This window comes from Pelobates fuscus, chromosome 1 (genome assembly GCF_036172605.1).
Source record: "Pelobates fuscus isolate aPelFus1 chromosome 1, aPelFus1.pri, whole genome shotgun sequence".
Taxonomy (NCBI): domain Eukaryota; kingdom Metazoa; phylum Chordata; class Amphibia; order Anura; family Pelobatidae; genus Pelobates; species Pelobates fuscus.
The window spans coordinates 340,016,466-340,036,923 of NC_086317.1; the positions used below are offsets into that span (position 1 = coordinate 340,016,466).

At 42.4% G+C, this 20,458-nt stretch overlaps 1 protein-coding gene across 1 annotated transcript in view; it reads left to right on the forward strand.

Moving 5' to 3' along the window:
• The window catches only part of UGGT2 (UDP-glucose glycoprotein glucosyltransferase 2), a 250,653-nt gene that overhangs the window by 16,682 nt on the left and 213,513 nt on the right, over nt 1–20,458 (forward strand). The window contains exons 7-8 of the mRNA XM_063425741.1: nt 10,759–10,831; nt 20,355–20,455. Of these exons, the coding sequence (XP_063281811.1) occupies nt 10,759–10,831; nt 20,355–20,455 (174 nt within the window). The remainder of the gene's footprint in view (nt 1–10,758; nt 10,832–20,354; nt 20,456–20,458) is intronic.

Sequence of the window (20,458 nt, forward strand, 5' to 3'; positions counted from 1 at the left end):
TCTGGGGCGGCCATCCGCCGGCTGCAGTTTAACCCTTTAAGGACACATGACATGTGTGACATGTCATGATTCCCTTTTATTCCAGAAGTTTGGTCCTTAAGAGGTTAAGCTGTATAGTCCAAGATAGCATTTGCAGGCATAGCACAACCCCAGGGTTGAAGCGCGACAGCAGTGGCCTAATAACCACCATAAACACCTACGTCTACCTGTGTGCTCAGCACACGTCAGAATCTTATCATACATTTTATTATATTATTATATTCTTATTATTTTTATTCTATAAGCCTCACCGTTAAGTCTGTTCGGACCAAACCTGTTATGTGTTCGACCTTATATACCCTGTTCCAAATTATTATGCAAATTCTATTTAAGTGTCACAAAGATTAAATATTTAATCTTTTTCAGTTTAACTCATGGATGGCATTGTGTCTCAGGGCTCTTTTGATCACTGAAAACTATCTCAGACACCTGTACTAGTTAGATTGCCAGGTGAGCCCAATTTAAGGAAAAACTACTAAAGGAGGGTGTTCCACATTATTAAGCAGAGCAACATTTTCATGCAATATGGGGAAGAAAAAGGATCTCTCTGCTGCTGAAAAGAGTGAAATAGTTCAATGCCTTGGACCAGGTTTGAAAACATTAGATATTTCATGAAAACTTAAGCGTGATCATCGCACTATTAAGAGATTTGTGGCTGATTCAGAGCACAGACTGGTTTGTGCAGATAAAGGCACATTGAGGAAGATTTCTGCCAGATCCATGCATCGGATCAAGAGAGCAGCTGCTAAAATACCATTACATAGCAGCAAACAGATATTTGAAGCTGCGGGTGCCTCTGGAGTCCCACGGACATCAAGGTGTAGAGTCCTCCAGAGTCTTGCAACTGTGCATAAACCTATTCGGACACCATTAACCAATGCTCACAAGCAGAAACGGCTGCATTGGGCAGAAAAATACATGAAGACTAATTTTCAAACAGTCCTGTTCACTGATAAGTGCCATGCAACCCTTGATGGTCCAGATGGCTGGAGTAGTGGATGGTTGGTGGACGGCCACCCTGTACCAACAAGGCTGCGACGTCAGCAAGGCGGTGGTGGAGTCATGTTTTGGGCCAGAATCATGGCAAGAGAGCTGGTCGGCCCCTTTAGGGTCACCGAAGATGTAAAGATGACCTCTGCAAAGTATGTGGAGTTTCTGACTGACCACTTTCTTCCCTGGTACAGAAGGAAGAACTATGCTTTCCGTAATAAAATCATCTTAATGCATGACAATGCACCATCTCATGCTGCAAAGAATACCTCTGCATCAATGGCTGCTATGGGGATAAAAGGAGAGAAAGTCCTCCCCTGACCTCAATCCTATTGAGAACCTTTGGAGCATCCTCAAGCAAAAGATCTGAGTGTGGGAGGCAGTTTACATCCAAACAGCAGCTCTGGGAGGCTATTCTGACATCTTGCAAACAAATTCAAGCAGAAACTGTCCAAAAACTCACAAGTTCAATGGATGCAAGACTTGTGAAGCTGCTGTCAAATAAGGGGTCCTATGTTAAAATGTAACGTGACCTGTTAAAATGTTTAAAAAGTTAAAATGTTCGGGGCGGGGCCTGGCCATCATGGTGGATAGATGCACATGGCGAGAGCTCCTCACATAAAGCTTCGAACTCACTACTTAGAGAGGGGATAATACCTATAGCGAACACTCAAACAAGTACCTACCTGACCTGAATGCTGGGGTAACCTCCCGACCAAGTTTGGAGCTTCGCCAGGTAGCCTCGTGGACCGAAAGGATTTTGCGGCCTAGACGCCTAGGATACTCCATGGAGAGGAGAAACGGCCGATCTCCTAGCCTGGACATGCTGGCGTCCGCGGAACCGACTCTAACGCCCTGTCCCCCCCCCCTTTGGACCGGTGGGGGATATCCCGGTCCCCACTGGTGTAAGTCGGGAACTTACCCTACACAACAAAGAGACTCTGCAGCTCTAAACGAAGGCCGCCTGCTACCACCAGGGCCTACAGCGACAGAAGCCTGCTCACAGCCACCCGCCTCTGCGGACCCACTCCTGCAAGCATTTGACAAACTATGCTCAGACTTCTGGCAGAAACTCACTGACCGGGCTCTTGCTGCAGCTCACACGGCACAAGCAGTGGTACCTCGGATCAGGTCTGCAGATGCATCCCGGCGCAACCCCCATGCAGCAGCAGCGTGGAGACACAAGCAACGGGCACACAAGCGCCGAAGCAACAGCACCTGGGTGAAAGGGTCGGGGAGGCCACAACCTCTGGTACGCTCCCGGAGAAGGAGCAATGGCGTAAAACAGCGACCAAATCCCGGGCCTCTATACCGCACCCAGAGGGCGAAGTCACTCAACACAGAGACTCCTCGCGTCCAGAAAGCGGCTCGTATCAGCACCTGGAGAGGGACCCAACGGCGGACCAAGGTTGCAGACATGGACAGAGACTCACCGGGTGGCACTCTGCCCTTGACGCTCAGGGGAATAGGCTGAACCTGGTATTAGACCTAACGCCTGCATAACGCAGTCACCTGTACAGGCGCTTGCCACATTGCACACTACACACTACGCCCTTCTTTTACCTATTTGAAAATAGTTAAGGTTACTGATAGTAATGCTGTCCCAAAAAATATGCTCGACTATACTGTCTAGTCTAATCACCAGTGGTTTACTTTTACTTTACTTCTACTTTCATTTCAGCAAGATATATAGACATATAACAAACGAAGCCTCTCCCTTACACTAGCCTATAACTTGCCTATTGAATGTTTCATGATTTAATTCACATGTCTAGATATCTAACTATTTGCTATTACTGTACACAACTGTTACTCATTACTGTTATTTTCCTGTTAAAATATAAAAATGTGCTTGTAAATCATCTGTCCCGCATGTTTAGCGTGGAAAAACTTGAGGATTGCTCTCGGGGCACCTCAGGCCTGCATGTACCCGTTATACGCACTGCAAAAATAAAAAATTTAAAAAAAAAAAAAAAGTTAAAATGTTGTTATAAGTTTGATTGAAATAGCTTTTGATTTCAGTAAATATGTTGCAAACAAAACAAATGACAATTTTTAGTTATTTACAACCTATAAAGTGTTTTGAAACTTACTATGCGTAATAATTTGGAACAGTGCATTGTAAGTTTTTTTTTTTTTTTATGTTTAAAAAAATATATACTATTATCATTAGGAGGTTTGTTCAATATATTATCCCTTAACAGCCCTATAAATAATTTCTCAACCACAGATGTTAAGCTCACATTTCTGAACTTAGGCACTGACTTCTGAAAGAAAAGAATCCTGAAAGATTAAAAAGAGTGGTATGGATATTGCTACACTAAGCTACCTAAGTACTTGTAGTTGAATACCTACTTAATTTCTGTAGCACTTTATCCTGTGTTAATCAATTGCCTGTTTGCCATAAGGGTTTTGTAACAGGGATTTGCAAATCTACAGCCATAGATTATTTTTGCTTTATACTAAAAAAAATTATTTTAGAATTCCTTGTCCTGATCTGCTCTAGATTAACACATACGTCTCAGATTCCAGTGGAAAAAAAGCTTGCTCTTGCTCTCTTTGGCTATGCGATTTTCATATTCTAGTTTAGCTAATCTATTTACCCTTTTGCAATACCTGTTTTCATGCTTATATTCCATTTCTTTCCTTTCCGGGCCCATTTCTTGAGGCCAAGCCCGTGGCGCAATTGTGTCACTGGTCTGCCCCTTATGCACCTTCCCACTGACATCTCGATTCGTTGGACACTGGAGTTGGGAGATATGAAATTCCTTCTGGGTGTATTCAGTCCCAAATGAATCATTGGGGTTGGACACCATGAGATGCAATTGTCCGCTTGCCTTTATGCATTTTTCTCTCTTTTCCTTTTTTTTTGGTCTGTTTTACTCTTTAATTTTAGGATGGTAATTACCACTTTCAAAAACTGTGATAATTCATAACAGCTAAAATTACTATAGCTAGAATAAATTCTGTTTGAGAATATAGCTGTAAACTGGTCTATGTAATGAAAAAGTCAGAAAAGAGCATCAATATTTATTGGTCAAATCTATGCAAGAGATTTGATGCAATTTTCATTCCCTTGGTTATGAAAAGGTTTAATTGCCATTTTTTAATATCACATGCTGAGGACTTTTTTGGGGGTTTTGGGTTTAGGATTCAGTTAGGTTTTAAGGAAGGCCTCCAGACAACAACAAAATCTTTCAAGTCAGATGTTCCTTCTATTCTTTCAAAGATTAGCACAAATTGCCACAAGAAAACAGTGCTTCAATCAAAGCTGCCCTTTAAAAATTTGACTGAAGGACATACGATTCTTGACATGTTGTGTGCCATAGTAGCTCCTCCACTTTCCTATGCTCAGGTTTGCTTACAAAATGTACTCCAAACGTTGCGATTTTCACATACAGCATGCCACATTTCTTACCGTATTTATTTTTTAAACAATAAGCTATTGCCTTGTTTTTCTTTTACTCTTTTATAACTGATTTGTTTCTGAGATTTGCATTTTTTTTAACTTTAGTTTAAACAAGCTTTTGTTTAGTCTCTATTCCTAATGCTGTAGAGGGTGCATGTCAAACTCAAAAGCTAGGCATGGGCCAAATAAACAAGATTTAAGTTTATGTGGGCCTCAAAAAAAACCCTTACATTTTCATAGAAAAGTAGGTTTGTTTTGAAAAGTTCAGTATAAGAAAACCCAGCATCCCCGTCTACTAAACCCCAGTCCCTCCCCCTCTGTACTAAATCCCAGTCCCCCCCCTCTATATTAAATCCCAGCAACCCCCTCTACTAAACCCCAGCCCTTTGGGCATGGGACCATGTGTGCAGTCGGTCAAATTATGACATCCATGAAATTCACGAACCCATGACCCGAAATTTTTGGATATGTTGGTAACCCAGATCTGGGCTATCAGGAGATGTAACTTTTGTGGGGGTTTTGTGTGTTTAAAGGTATTTTGGGAGTTTTGTAAAAACTGGAGATAATTGAGTTTAATACAGTTCCTGACTCAATTATGTCCAAGGCGCAGAGGAGGCAGGGGGGGGGGGGGGGAGGGGAGTGCCCCTTGCATGGGGACCTGCATATAAGGCCAGTTGTGGCTGCCAATAAATGAATTCCTGCCTACCCTCAACATAGAGTCTCAGCTCATGTGTGGGGGGAACAGCTGTATCTGCTCTGGGGATTGCTATATCACGATACTCCCCTGGGTTATAATCACTTGCTCTTGTAAGAACAGCCTGCTACACTCTGTGGAGTAGGAGAGGTCTACCCACTGGAATCTGAATCCTGGTCTTGGGTCCAGGGTGGGTGGAGGCCAGCAAGACCCTAACCAAGCTGTAAAGCTGGTAGTGGGGACTACAGTGCTGATGGTGTCTGGTGGAGTGCTTGGGAGTACCCGGACTCTCTAGGAAGCATCAATTGGCAGAGGCACCCGGTCGGCATGCCAGGCGGTCCGCCACACCCCCAATGGCGCGGTCCACACCCTGTGCCAAAGCGGATCATCCCGCTACTCCTTGAAAACCTGTGAAGGTGGAGCACGTTGACGTCCGGTCGGTATGTGACGTGGCGTTGCGTGCCTCTGTGCACCTCCAGTTCCTACACTGTCCAGCCGCAGCCATCGCAACACTGACCCACACTCACTGACACACACACACACACACTCTCTCACTCTCTGACAGACACACACACACTCTCTCACTCTCTGACAGGCGCGCACACACACATCATTTTATTTATTGCTCCCTACCTTTTGGAGCAGGTGTGGGGATCTTCTCTCTGGAGATCTCCCCTCCCGCTCCTCACTGCTTTCTCATACATATCTTTGCAGTCCGGCGAGCTGTGAGTTTGACATGTTAAGGCAGAGTAGGCACCTGCAATGTGTGGAGAGCACGTGCCTACTCTGCCTTAACATGTCAAACTTGTAGCTCGCCAGGCCGCAAAGATATGCATTGTGGGCCGCACGCGGCTTACAGGCCGCGAGTTTGATATGCTTGCTGTAGAGTCTTAGTGATTCAGCCCTCCTCCCCCCTTTTCACCGAAGAAAATAAAGAAAAGAGACTTTACCTACCTTTTTACAGCACTGAGACTCCCTCAGTGCTGCTCCCCACTACGCATCATGCGGCGTCAATGTGGAGGCATTGCTTCCATGATGGATATCCAGTTCATTGCTCATCATAGAGAAGCATTGGGGATTAAGTGTGTGTGTGAGCTGTGAGTGCCGCACTCATCCAATCAAATACTTCTCATAGAAAAGCATTAAATCCAAAGCTTAAATATGAGCAGCATTTGGTCACATAACGGAGTTTGTTGTTGTGTAAGCCAAAATTCTAAAATCACAATAGGATTTTTCTTTGGATTTAGAAATTGTTACCCTATAGTTTAACAATGCTTACGTAGTACCTCTCACAAAACTTTGTGAATGGGAAGTTAGTGATGGGCTGAGAACATCACCTGACGCTTTCAGCCAACGACTGTGCCCACTCCTCAGCTTCTTCATTGAAGCTTCGGACACCTCTGGAAACCAGAGGGCAGAGAGGATGGATCAGTTATTACATATCTGCTACCATAAGTTCTTCTTTGCACTATATTAAAGGGAAAAAAAGTGTTACTTTTTCCTTGTGTAGACATGTACAAAAATTAGTTTTGTCCATAAATGAATCGATATGTCAGCATTAATCAATCCGTCTGCAAAATAAATGGGTGTTGATTAAAAGGGTCATGGTTTGGATGAATCGATTTGTTTATGGATGAAATTTTTTTTCACATGTCTATTCTGATCTTTACCAACCATTTTTCCTTTACGTATCTACCTGTATGTATGTATGTATTTATTTTATGTAGTTTTTGAGTCAAGTCTTGCCTTCTGTTTTTCATTTTCTAGTTTAATTACCTAATAGTATATAATGTGAAGTGTGTATTTCTGATATTTGTTTAGAATATTCCATTTATCTTCTGCGCTTTTCTTACAGAAGAATCTCTTCCATTCAATGAGTTGTAAAGCTGTCTTTATCCTACTGAAATTGGCTTTTTTAACATTATATGTTATATTGAACACCATATAAATGTTTGTTGTATTATTAGTTTATTATTAATTTGACAGACGACGCTATATTATGGTCACTATTTCCCTAGCGCTCCTTTACTTGAATGCTTGACAAAAGGTCAACATTATTCATTGTTTCCAGATTCGTACAAGCATCTGTTCTAGTTGGTGCTTCTACTGAAACTTAAAGGTGTAATTTTACAGGTTAAATAAAAATGTTACAGGAAGAATATAATAATATCTTTAAAAAGAGATTTACCATATAATGAGTCTTATTTCTAATTCGATGTAGAGACATGTAGATGTAAAAGCAATTAATAATGGCGTTATGCATAGTTATTAACCTTTATGGGACCTAAATTCTTGTTGTTCACAAATATGTGCAGTGACAGACATTTGCTAAATACTTGCTGTTGCCAGGTGTTTGTGAATTGCATTCTGAAGCAAAACATGTCTCTAAACTGACTGAACATCATGGAATTTATACAATAAATAAACAATAGTGAAATGGCGCTAAAAGGTGGGTAAAGATAGTGCAGCTAAACAACACTAATTCATACATCGTGGAATTGTTTGATTGCAAGCTAGTTTGATGCCAATATTGACTGTTTGTGTTGGTTAGGAATGAATGTCTTCTTCCAGTCCTTCTGGTTATATTCTGATAAAAAAATAAATCACACACACAGGGCAAAGACAATGCAGTTGGAAAGCCCTGTCTACAGCTGTAAACGTGTTACAAACATGCCAAAAATATTAGATTTATTTATTTTTAAATTCGGTGTGTTTAAAAAAATAAAAATAAAAAAAAACGTCAGCCCTACCTTTAGTATATGACAGGATTCTTATGCCATATATATTCACCTTGGATCAGACAGTCTATTTAATCTACCCTACTTCTGTGCAAGAAGTGAAGTAGGGAAGAGGAAAGAAACTCAGGTTTCAAACACTATCTCAAATAAACAAGGAACCCTGCACACTGGTACCGTGTAAATGCTCCGGCCATCCAAAATGGAGGTGCTCTGTGTCAGGCGGACAATGCTGAATCCAACAGTAAAGTCTTCAAAAAAGAGTAAACGCAGGCAGCACTCCAATAGTAAGGATGGTATTTTTATTAACAGGTGAACCACCCCTCAGAAAGTGTGACGTTTTGGCTTAGCATTGCACTTTCTGTGGGGTGGCTCACCTGTTAATAAAAAATTACCATTTTGAAGTTTTCAAACCCTGTCTGTCCCAAGGTGCATGCATATGGCTCTATGATCCTGTCTATTCTATAGGTAGGAATGAGGTTTCTTTTCTTTTTCTTTTTTTTTTTTTTTTCACCATACACAGAAGAAAATGCATGTAAAAATAACTGTGACAATTGTGTTGAGTTCTTATAAAACATTGTATCAGTACGCCGAGACTATATAAATTGTACTAAATGGAAATGTGTACTCTAAATCAGCGGTTCGCAACATTTTTGGACAGTTGCATATTTTTGCTTTTTAAAACTTCATCAGCAGCATATTTATAACATTTATTTCAATTCCATTTTAAATTATTAAAATATATTATATATCTAAATATGCATACATTTTACTAAATTTACTTATTTGAAAATTGCCAGATGGGAACCAGAATGTTAATGCTGATATGTAATGAAAAGCACATTTAAGGACTGCATGCAACCAATTACTGACCTTATTTTATGTGTTTCTAGCACACTATGAGAGGTAAATTGAGGTTCACAAGTGTGCCACGACACACTGGTTGAAAACCGCTAGTCTAAGTAAATAGAACCAGACTATATATATTTTTATATAAATATATATATTAATAAAAATATATTTTGACATTCTTTATTTTTGCCAGTGCATATTGAAAATGTACAAGTGTAGTATAGACATTTCAATGAGAGATTAGATCAAGATGCAGCATGAGATGTCTTCTATTCTGCACTGTTTTTTTGTAAAATGAAGGAAAGAAAAACAAAGTAGCGTTATCAATTGCGAGTCAGGATATCAGTGAGACATATTACATTCAGCTAGCTGCTAGACAAACTGACTACACAAGAGAGAGAACCTGAAAATAAAACCACCAAGTTGTTTAGAGACTGAGCTCTTCTAGCTAACCTTAGCACTTTCTGAAACAAGGAGCACAGGTTGGGCAAACTGGGATTATCTGAAAGAGTAGAGCATTGTAGGTTTAGAGGCAAAAGGCAACATGCCTAGGCTAAAAGACAGATTCCCCACCCGGACAAGTTGGCCCTGTGTGAGTAGGTCGCTCAACCTATGCCGGTAACTGCCAGGCCGAGTCCAGACAGGCATAGTAGGTGATTTGAGCCTCCCAAGGTGCCGCAACGAGCGGTGACACCATACCACCAGGTGCTGTCAGGAACCATCTCCCGATGTCCACCGGTCCCTCCCTACTTCACGGGGAGACAGCCACGAAATTCCAGGAGATGTTGTTACACTGTGGACCGTGGTTACACTAACCTTCTTGGTTCCCCACCTGGGAGATGAGCGCTGAATCAGAGCTCTGATCGGAGGTTGTTCTTAAGGCATGGGTAGTGCAGGTGGTTGTCGCATAGTCTACCAGCTCTCCCAAAATCCAAGGCTTTGGCATTGAACTTGTGCTGAAATTCCGCTTCCCAGTTACCAAGGATCGCTTATTCAGCATGTGTGTCGTTGCCATCGGCCATTTTGGTAAAGTTTGCGTGTCGGCTGAATATAGGGTATTCACCCAGGAGCAGTGTGGAGGTAAGTGCTCACTTGGTTGGAGCCAGGATAATCCCCACCAACTCATAGGGGGAGGTGGGTCCGGGCTCTGTGTGACCACAAGAGAGAGAGCCCAGGCTGTCCTAGACAAAGATCGGCCACTTCTCCTGCCAGGGAACTACTAGTCTGCAACAAGCTACAGACCACAGCTGCCAGCTAACTGAGATATCGATGCAGGAACTCTCTACAAAGTTGCCCCAACAGTGGTTGCACCAACATAAGGAAGTCCAATACCAGCATTGTTTTGTGTTTTAAATCGCATTTAAATAGAGTTTAGTCAACTCATGTCATCTGCAACTTTTCAGCATGGCTGCCAAGCCCCGTCCCCTGCCAGCAAATATTTTAGGTGTCATTTTCCTTTAGATAGATTCTTATGCATATTAAGAAAGATTATATTTCATATATTTATTCCTGCTTCAAAAACGTAAATTTATTAAAGAAACAAGTTGTATTTGTAAAAGATATACTTCCTGTTGCTATGGCAACATTGCCTTCCAGCCTATCATCGCCCTCTCACTAGTCTAATGTCACAAGATTATATACTAGTATTATTCACAGCCAAAGCAACTATAAATTGGACAAAATTCGATAGAAGTAAAAACTTTTGTGGGTGCAGTTTGGTCACTCAAAGGTAATATGGATCATATTCCCAGTTCTACATTCAGTCTATGTTCTATATTCAGCAGATAAAGTACTATACCACCGTCACCTCATTATAAAATGCAGCCTATATCTCTGTGTAACCTTTTAACCGCTTCACACTTTTTGATGCTATTTTATTTTTCTTATATGATGACATTTTCGCATTAAGATCTTGTTGATGTAAAGAACCGCTATGTACTTTTTAACTTGGATGCATTTTTCCCCCAGTCGTATTATATTAATGGTATGAAACTAGTATTAGAAAAATACAGAAAATATTCTATTTTTTTTTATTACAGCTGACAACTCCACACTAAAGAATGAAGATGGAATTAGTGAAGATGTCCAAGGATTTTACTTTGACAAATTGATGTAAGTTTGTAAAGGGTACTTCAAAACTATTTCTGTATATATGATATATTGATGGGAACTTTGAAAAATTAGTGGCTTGGAATCCATTCACATGGAGAGAAGTAGAAATGGGTTTAGTTATAACTATTATCAATGGAATGGTATGGTATTGTGGTAATTTTTAGGGAAACTAAAACATATTACATCTGTAGTATAAGAAATGGTGCAAGTCACACTGCAAACATGCCCACCACCATACGCTGCATCTCGATCAATGCCAAAGGGTCAAACGCACCAAAACGCAAACAAAAAATAGTACGAAAATCGGAACAAAGCGGACACCATGCTGGCCCGGAGACTCAAAACACGAATAGAATCCAAGTGGATTTCTTCCATCCGCACCAGAGATGGACCCATTAGCAACTACCCTGACCACATTGGGAAAACGTTCCAAGACTACTATACGGCATTATATAACCATGCCCAACAGACACACACTAACGCAGACACCCACAATACCCGACTAGTCAAGTTTTTGCAAAACGTTGCGCTCCCATCCATCTCCCCAGATGCCAAACTTGCGTTAGGGAGAGAGGCCACGGTGGAGTTGGTAGCCGCGGTCATATGGTCCTTCAAACCCAATAAAAGCCCAGGCCCTGATGGCTACAAAGCCCTATATTACAAGGATTTCAGCCCCCTCCTCTTGAAACATCTCTGTTTGGTACGCATCGCTTAGGGGCGACACACTACCAACAGATATGACCAATGCCAATGTATGCCTACTCCCCAAACCCAATAAAGACCACACAGAACTCGCACATTATAGGCCAATTTCATTACTGAACATAGACCTTAAAATTATGACCAAGATAATGGCCAACAGACTGAACCCATACCTGGGCTCCCTCAAACACCCAGACCAAGTGGGCTTTATGCCCCCAGACAAGCAGCAGACAATACTCGCAGAAACATTGACCTCATATGGCTGGCTCAACACAGATGAATCCCAACAGCGGTCATATCACTAGACACCGAAAAAGGCGCTTGACCGTCTCTTATGACCATACCTGTACCGAACCCTAGCACACATGGGTCTCCGGTATATCACTCCCCACAGGGAACACTTCTATTGCCTAACATATCCCCAACACGGTTTCCCATAATGAATGGCTGCCCCCTGTCACCTCTACTCTTCGCCCTCTCCCTAGAACCCCTACTGCAGGCGGTGCGGTCCAGTCGAGCGAGAGAGCATATCATGATTCGAGGGGAGACATTCAAGGTCTCGGCATATGTCGACGACGTCTTGTTAACCCTGACAAACCCAGAAGAGTCAATTAGCTCCCTCCTTGTCCTCATTAAAACCGACTCGGAGATTTCCGGATATAAAATCAACCTGGCTAAGTTCGAATTGCTACCAGTACAAATCGACACCCACTGCTTAGACCTTATTAAACGAAGTTCCCTCTACGGATTTGCCAGACTACTATATCTTATCTAGAGATCCAATTACCAGTGGACTCTAACACACTATACGAGAGAAACTATGCTCCGTTGCTGCGAAAAGCCCACAACTACCTAAATTGCTGGAAACCCCTAGGGATCTCTTGGCTGGGTCGCATTGCCTCCATTAAAATGAACCTCCTCCCCAGATTCTTATACCTCTTCCAACCCTTGCCTATCTTAGTCCATAAACCTGACATAAAAGCCCTACAATCGGAAATAGACGCATTCATTTGGAACGGACGCAAATCCAGGGTCTGCAGAGGCATATACTGTATGTCCCCCCAAAATTCGGGGGGCTGGGCCTACCAAATTTCGCACGCTACCACTCTGCGGTACACCTAACCCAAATACAGCAATGGCACCTCCCACCGAATAGAAAAAGATGGGTAGACTTGGAACACCTGATTTTTGGCTGGTATCACCCGTCCCTATACATGTGGGCCCCCAAACCACACAGGCCACAGCCCCCTCCCACATCACCCGTGATCACACATGCACTAGATTTATGGAATAAACTACACGATAAATATGAACTCTCAACCTTCCAATCCCCCATGACCCCGATTTGGAGGAATAAACAATTCCCACCGGGCCTTACGTCCAAACACTTTGCCCACTTTGAACAGAGGGACATCTCAAGACCACAACGATGAAGTCATCCAGTTTACAGATCTCAAAGACTCAGCCACCCTCACGACCTTCGATCGTTTCAGAAAAAGAGGAGGAAAGAGGGCTAAAGGAAGCCCATGTGGAGAGTAATTTAGTGGAGGAAGTCCCTACCTTTTAATAATCCTAAGGGAAAAAAACACACATAAGTAAATAAAATAAATAGACAGGAAGGTAGTGAGAGACCAATCAGGGGGGAGTATATACAGGAAAACAGCTGCTCACTAAAACTGAAGCAAGCTGATGTCCTAATTCCAAAAGTAAAAAATCTCCCCAGAGGTATGTAGCCTCACAGTAAATGGTTCAAAGTAGTTTAGAGAACTTCAGTGGAGCGAGACTGGGAAAACTGCAGACTCTAAAGAGAGACCCTAATGAACCCTAAGTTGCTCAGCCCATAACAGAGACCCTTGTGTAGGGTAAACTGTCCCTAAGTACCTCAGCAATAGTGGATGGCCCACTAGTGCCTACTAGAATTCCAAGTCCCTGCCTGTCTAAATAACTTAAATAAATCAATTATAAATTAATTCATAAGTGCTACCAATAAAAGTGCAAAATAAATAAATGAATAAAAGGCTAGCTCGACGCGCGTTTCAGCACGCCATCGTCAGGAGCAATGAACTTGTAATGTTCCCTGTGGCTGTTTAAATACCTTGGTATCTGATGATAACTGCTGCCGGCTGTGTGCGGTCACGTGGGTTGCCGTTCGCGTCCGTCTGTAATTGGTTGAGTCACTCGCTCAGTCCCACCTCTCCTGGCCGCGTCAAATGACGCGGACCGGGAGGTGATGCTAAGAGTGGAGGGGGTGTGTGTGCGACGTCTCTAGCCGCACCCTTTGTCAGCCGCGTCATATTACGCGGTATCTGACGTGGGCGGTGAGGCGTGTCCACACACGAACACGGAATGGTATCCGCCCCAAAAAAACGAGAAGGGACAGCAACGGAACCTATGGTTCAAGTATGGCATTAGAGGACATAGTTATCAGTGCTAATGAGATTACTTGTGACCGTTGATCTGAAGGGTACAGTATCATGCAGCCCAGGGGATGGAACTATAGTGTCATGTCAGTCGCATAATGCCTAATTTAAAGGTATATACTTGCGAGAGAGGCATGACAAAACATGAACAGCAGTACTAATAAATGTACTTGTTGTAACAGTTAATCTAAAGGTTACAAGATCATGCAGCCCATAAGTCAGAACTGTAATGTCATGTCAGTCGCATGGTACCTAATTTAAAGGTATAAACTTGCGAAGGAAGCATGACAAAACATAAAAAAAAAAATATGTACATATAAATATAAATGCAAAAGTGGTGTATTTATTTACAGTGTAATATATTCGTAACATAGGAATAGTAAGGACGTCCCTTTGATTTATTTATTAACATCCTAGATGAGAGAGTACAGAGAGATAAAACACTTTTAAAGAAAAGCTGAAAAGGAGAAGCCCTCATTTAGGCCTGCGGGAGCTAGAGTTTTGAGTTTGTAAATCCAATATGATTCACGTTGTCTCAATTTTTTGTCCCAATCTCCCCTCCGTGCGGTTTGTGGGATGTATTCTATCCCTATGAATTTCAATTTGTCAGCGGAATTCTGGTGGTGAATTTTAAGATGGCGTGAGATTGGAGTCTCTAAAGGTCTTCTGGCCGAATTGACGTGTTCTCTTATCCTTAGTTTAAAAGGTCTGAAGTTTTTGCCAACATATTTTTGGCCACATGAGCAGGTAAGTAGGTAGATGACGCCCTCTGTCCTGCAGTTAAAGAAGGATCGTATCGTAAAAGACTCCCTATTCTCACTGTCAGTGAATTCCTTTGTCTTTTGGTCCATGAATTCACATGCGCTACAGTGTCCACACTTATATGTTCCCTTTTGGTAGGTAGTCTTTGCTACCTCTTTTTAAGGGGGCTAAATGGCTGTGTACCAGAGTGTCTCGTAAGTTCCTTCCTCTCCGTGCTGTCACGGAGGGGAATGTGGTAACTACTTGTTTGACATCTGGATCAGATGTCAAAATTGGCCAGTATCGTTTTAGGGTTCCCATCATAAAGTCCCAGCCTGCATCATATGACGCGGCCAGGAGAGGTGGGACTGAGCGAGTGACTCAACCAATTACAGACGGACGCGAACGGCAACCCACGTGACCGCACACAGCCGGCAGCAGTTATCATCAGATACCAAGGTATTTAAACAGCCACAGGGAACATTACAAGTTCATTGCTCCTGACGACGGCGTGCTGAAACGCGCGTCGAGCTAGCCTTTTATTCATTTATTTATTTTGCACTTTTATTGGTAGCACTTATGGATTAATTTATAATTGATTTATTTAAGTTATTTAGACAGGCAGGGACTTGGAATTCTAGTAGGCACTAGTGGGCCATCCACTATTGCTGAGGTACTTAGGGACAGTTTACCCTACACAAGGGTCTCTGTTATGGGCTGAGCAACTTGGGGTTCATTAGGGTCTCTCTTTAGAGTCTGCAGTTTTCCCAGTCTCGCTCCACTGAAGTTCTCTAAACTACTTTGAACCATTTACTGTGAGGCTACATACCTCTGGGGAGATTTTTTACTTTTGGAATTAGGACATCAGCTTGCTTCAGTTTTAGTGAGCAGCTGTTTTCCTGTATATACTCCCCCCTGATTGGTCTCTCACTACCTTCCTGTCTATTTATTTTATTTACTTGTGTGTTTTTTTCCCTTAGGATTATTAAAAGGTAGGGACTTCCTCCACTAAATTACTCTCCACATGGGCTTCCTTTAGCCCTCTTTCCTCTTCTTTTTCTCGTACAATATTTGAGGGTTATCCCCTACTCTGGGAGAGTAATTTTTTAGGGCTTTTTGGCACTTATTCATTGGTCACCTTCTTTGACCTCTGAATCAGAGCCATCATTATCTCAATTTTCGATCGTTTCAGGTATATCCAGCTACGCAGCTTTGCCTCTACCCCTATCATAAAACAGGTTGGCACTGCCCCACTCACCTGCTTTGAAACAAGACTGCATAGCGCAGCCCTCCAGGAAGGGACAAATTTCAGAAATATACATGGCCATAGCAACTCACTCTACCCAACTCTCACTCCCGCACATCGCAGCGTGGGAGGCAGACTTGGGACCCCCAGACGAGACATCCGACGAAGCGGACATATGGGAGGCCACAGCCTCCATCTCCATTTGCGCTACACACGTACAAGAGGCTGTTCCGATGATACCTAACACCACATCGCCTCGCTATCATGCATAACAACACTTCTAACACCTGCTGGAAACAATGCGGGAAAACTGTAACATTCATACACTACTGGTGGACCTGCCCAAAAGTTAAACCCATTTGGCAGGGAGTCACAACGCTAATAACCAAACTGATGGGCAAACCCTGCCCCACAGACCTCTGGACCCTACTTCTCTCAAAACCCGTAGAGACCTACACCAGAGCGGAAAACAAATTGACCACCCGTATCGCCCTAGCAACGCGCAGGGCAATTGCAGAGGTATGGTCTTCTCTCTGTATCCCAACACAGGATACCATAACAAGGAAAATCTTAGACAGCCTACAAATGGATAAACTCACGGCGCAACTACACAATATGCCTAAACAATTTCACAAAATCTGGAATCCCTGACTGGAGGGCCACCACCCTACCATGGTAACAACCCTTTATGAAAAACCCATCACCCCACACAGAGAGGGGGAAGACACCCACACACAACCACTAATGGCCTTAGAAGCTGGACATCGACCCTCACAACACCCAAACCCACACATCAACCTCTCCCCCGACCTCTCACCTAACACCAACAACCCCGACTCACATAAATTCCCTTACCCTCACTTCCTCGCTGCTCACAGGACGGGGACACATGACACGGATGCATACCTCCACATAAGAGACACAGAACCCCAAATGAACCGTTACAACATATTCCTTAACGGTGAAGCACAAACCCAGACTGGACCATGGGCACAACCGAACATAAGCCCTTCTTGAACCTGACATCCGCAGGCCCACGGATGAGAAAAGGAGGCCACGAACTAGCCAGCTCATGACACCATTACTCACTCCAAATGAATCCTATATGGACTACACACGACACCTGATGACAGTCTGGGAGACCGAAAACCGACAGATCGATATTAACCTGGGAAATGCCCCCTGCAGAGTACACCAATCTTGATTAAGATACCACCCACAGGTCATGCTAACCTAGCTGTACCAGATGCACGCACACCATCAAAGCAATACGAAAGACGGACTGATGCCCTGTTTTTACTTTGTATTACTTCCCCAAGACAATAACCCAAGAATAACCTTTTCTTTTTGCTGTAGACTGCTTGTTCTACTGAAAACGAAAAATGAAAATAAAGGATAAAAAAAAAAAAGAAATGGTGCAAGTCTTGCAATGCTTCCCTTTCTTGAATTAAAATGTTATTTTCATTTCCCTGGTTTGCCTCTTAACCCCTTAAGGACACATGACGTGTGTGACACGTCATGATTCCCTTTTATTCCAGAAGTTTGGTCCTTAAGGGGTTAAAGGAATACTAAAGTTTAAAGAATACAAATGTGTATTTCAAATGCTTCTGTGTCCCTGTCCCTAGTAAACTGGTGGATGACCCTTCCTCCCCATTTCAGATTTAAAAAAATACAATAAAAAGGATTTACTATTTCCAGCGCTGAAGCTCTCTGCGCACTTTACCACTCCTCCTCCTGCAGCGTCACGGAGAAGGAATGGCTTCTCTGTAGTCTGTCCAATCCAATGCGCATCAATGTTACAAATAATACCATTGGAGTAGTGTTTAACTCTGCCATGTAAACATTGCAGTCTAAAAAAAAAAACTGCAATGTTTTATATTTTACTTCCTATGAACTGGTTAAATGAAACAATTTTTCATTATTAGCGACCTTCATAAGGTCTTACTTTTATCTTGAACAATATATAATTTATTGGTTTTATTTCCCTTTGGTCCTTTTCAACAGTCTTAAAGTGTTAAAGCAGCATATTTTTTTTTTCTTTCGTGTTCCTTTGCTTATGCCTTTGTATTTTGAAGGGCTACTCCAATCACATCTGCATTTACAAGTGGTCATGGTGGTATGAGTCTGTATGTGCAGAGTTTCTGATTGGAACACTTCGCATAAAAAGGCATTTATGTTCTGGGCGCTAGTTGCACTCCAGGCACACGTCAATTAGTCATCCGGGCTGTTTGTTAGTTCTGTGTAAAAATTACGTCTGACATGTGCGCACTGCAATAGACACAATTAGTTTCTCCCTTATTGGCACTGCTAGCAGGGGGAAGCATTGTATGTCTTTTCCCTTCTTGATAGAATTCAAGTTCCCTTTGCCATCTCTTAACGGTTTTAGGGTATTTTTCCCTCCCTCTGCCCACCCACAATCCCTTCCTCTCAGCCAGTCAAACGTCTAATTAAATGCTTCTTCATGAGAAGCATTTAAAAGAACACTTAGGCCACCATAACAACTTAATCTAAATGGAGTTATGGTGCCAGGAATTACCGATGTGCTCTCTTACCTTAAAGAGATGTAACTGTTCTCGGAAGGTTTAACCCCAAAAGTTGCCTCAGAGCTGATCTCCAGGTCTCCCAGGCGACGGCAGGCTTCTGATACAGAGTTCAAGAACGGTTCAAACCTAAGGTAAAAGAGCACCTGGTGGCCTCCTGGCACCATAAAAAGTTTGTTTAGATAAAGTTGTCATGGGGCCTAAACTGTTCATTTAAATGGACCATGGAGAGAAAGGGAGTAGTGCGAGCAGACGTCAGACCAATATAGGGGTTTGGACTTCTTAAATTAAGGGAGCAGTGTCAAATAGTTGCCATAACCCTTTAATAAATACACTTCCCCATTACCATTTGCCTTTATTTATATTTTTAATGGTTTCTGACGTGTGCCAAATGTCAGTGCCTGGGCTCCTCCATTTTGTTCCCCTCTGTCTGTGATTTCTGCAATTTGCCCTTCTGTAGAATTCTTTTGACTAATAGATTGTGGGTAACTCAGCTTAGCAGCTGAAATGGAACTTTGCTTAAGCTTTACCCATTGACAGCAATTGCCTACTTTATCTCATGTATAGATATAGGAACAAAACTGTGAAGAAATTACCTTTTTTATTTATTCATTATTTCTTCATTCCCCATTCGGTAGATGTAACTACCGAACAAAGACCTCCCCCTGGCTCATTAAACTTCAAAGCCTGCTTTAATTAAACCCTTTATGTGTGCTGCCAGCGTTCATACTACCGAACGCCGCGTGGCTGAGTAAACCGCGACCATCTTTTTTCAGACGAACAAAGGCAGCGTGACTTGGTCGTCGAGGGTCTGTAACTAAAATAGGACACTCGACTTCCCGAACACCGGTCTCTAACACACGAACGCTGGATCTATATGTACCGATTAGCTAGAAGAGCACTATTCGGTACGGTTGTGCATACGAATGAGGGGAACAATCGCTGCTAGGAGCCAGGGGGATCCATTTGGTACTTTGTTTGTTTTTACCCTTTTACTGAAGTGACCGGCAAAACCACTCAAACTTGTGGAACTATTTTGGGCAGCCCACTCACAGAAGACTTCCATAGTTTTTGAGAACCCCTGAACCGATCTGGGTGAAATTTGAATATGTTGGTCACCCAGATCGGGGCAATCAGGGGACATATTAGTAGGGATACCTCATGTATAAAGGGATGTTCCAGATATTGGTGAAAACTTGGATTTTGCTGCCTGGAGATAATCAAGTTACTACTTTATCAGACTAAATTATCTCCAGGACTAGAGGAGGGAATTGTAGGTGTGTGTTATGTTTTTACTGTGCCCGATTGGTTCATCTCTGTCCCTCCTTGTGGGATGTCCCCTTGCATGGGGACTTGCATTAAAGCCTGTGTATGATCATTAAAGCTCAGTTCATTTTGTACCCTTCTTCTTGACTTCGGCTGATGTTTGGGGATTCGTATGCTTTACTAAGGGAATTATCTTGTGAAGCTATTTGTATTTCGTATGGATTTCGTCTACTTCAACTACCGAACGGAGAGCTATATACACTAGGCTCTGGCAGTTCGGGAGGAAACTATCGAAGGAGGTTTAAATACACTTGGTTTCCTTACAAAAACATTATTAATTTAACCCCTTAAGGACACATGACATGTGTGACATGTCATGATTCCCTTTTATTCCAGAAGTTTGGTCCTTAAGGGGTTAAATGCCTCTCTAAGTATAGTTTTTGTTTCCCTACTTTTCACCACTTTCCTTTATGTATACGCTTTACAGTTTAAATTTTTTGACGAATATTATTTTATAGGAATGACAAATCTATCCTTAATGACTGCGATTGCATCTGATTTACTAAAAACACAAATATCATAGAAATAATTATTTTCTTTCCTTGCAGACAAATGTATCCAGATCTTAAGGATAATTTAGTAGAGTTTCGTAAGCATCTTATTGAAAGCACAAATGAAATGGTACCTCTGAAAGTTTGGGAGTTGCAAGGTA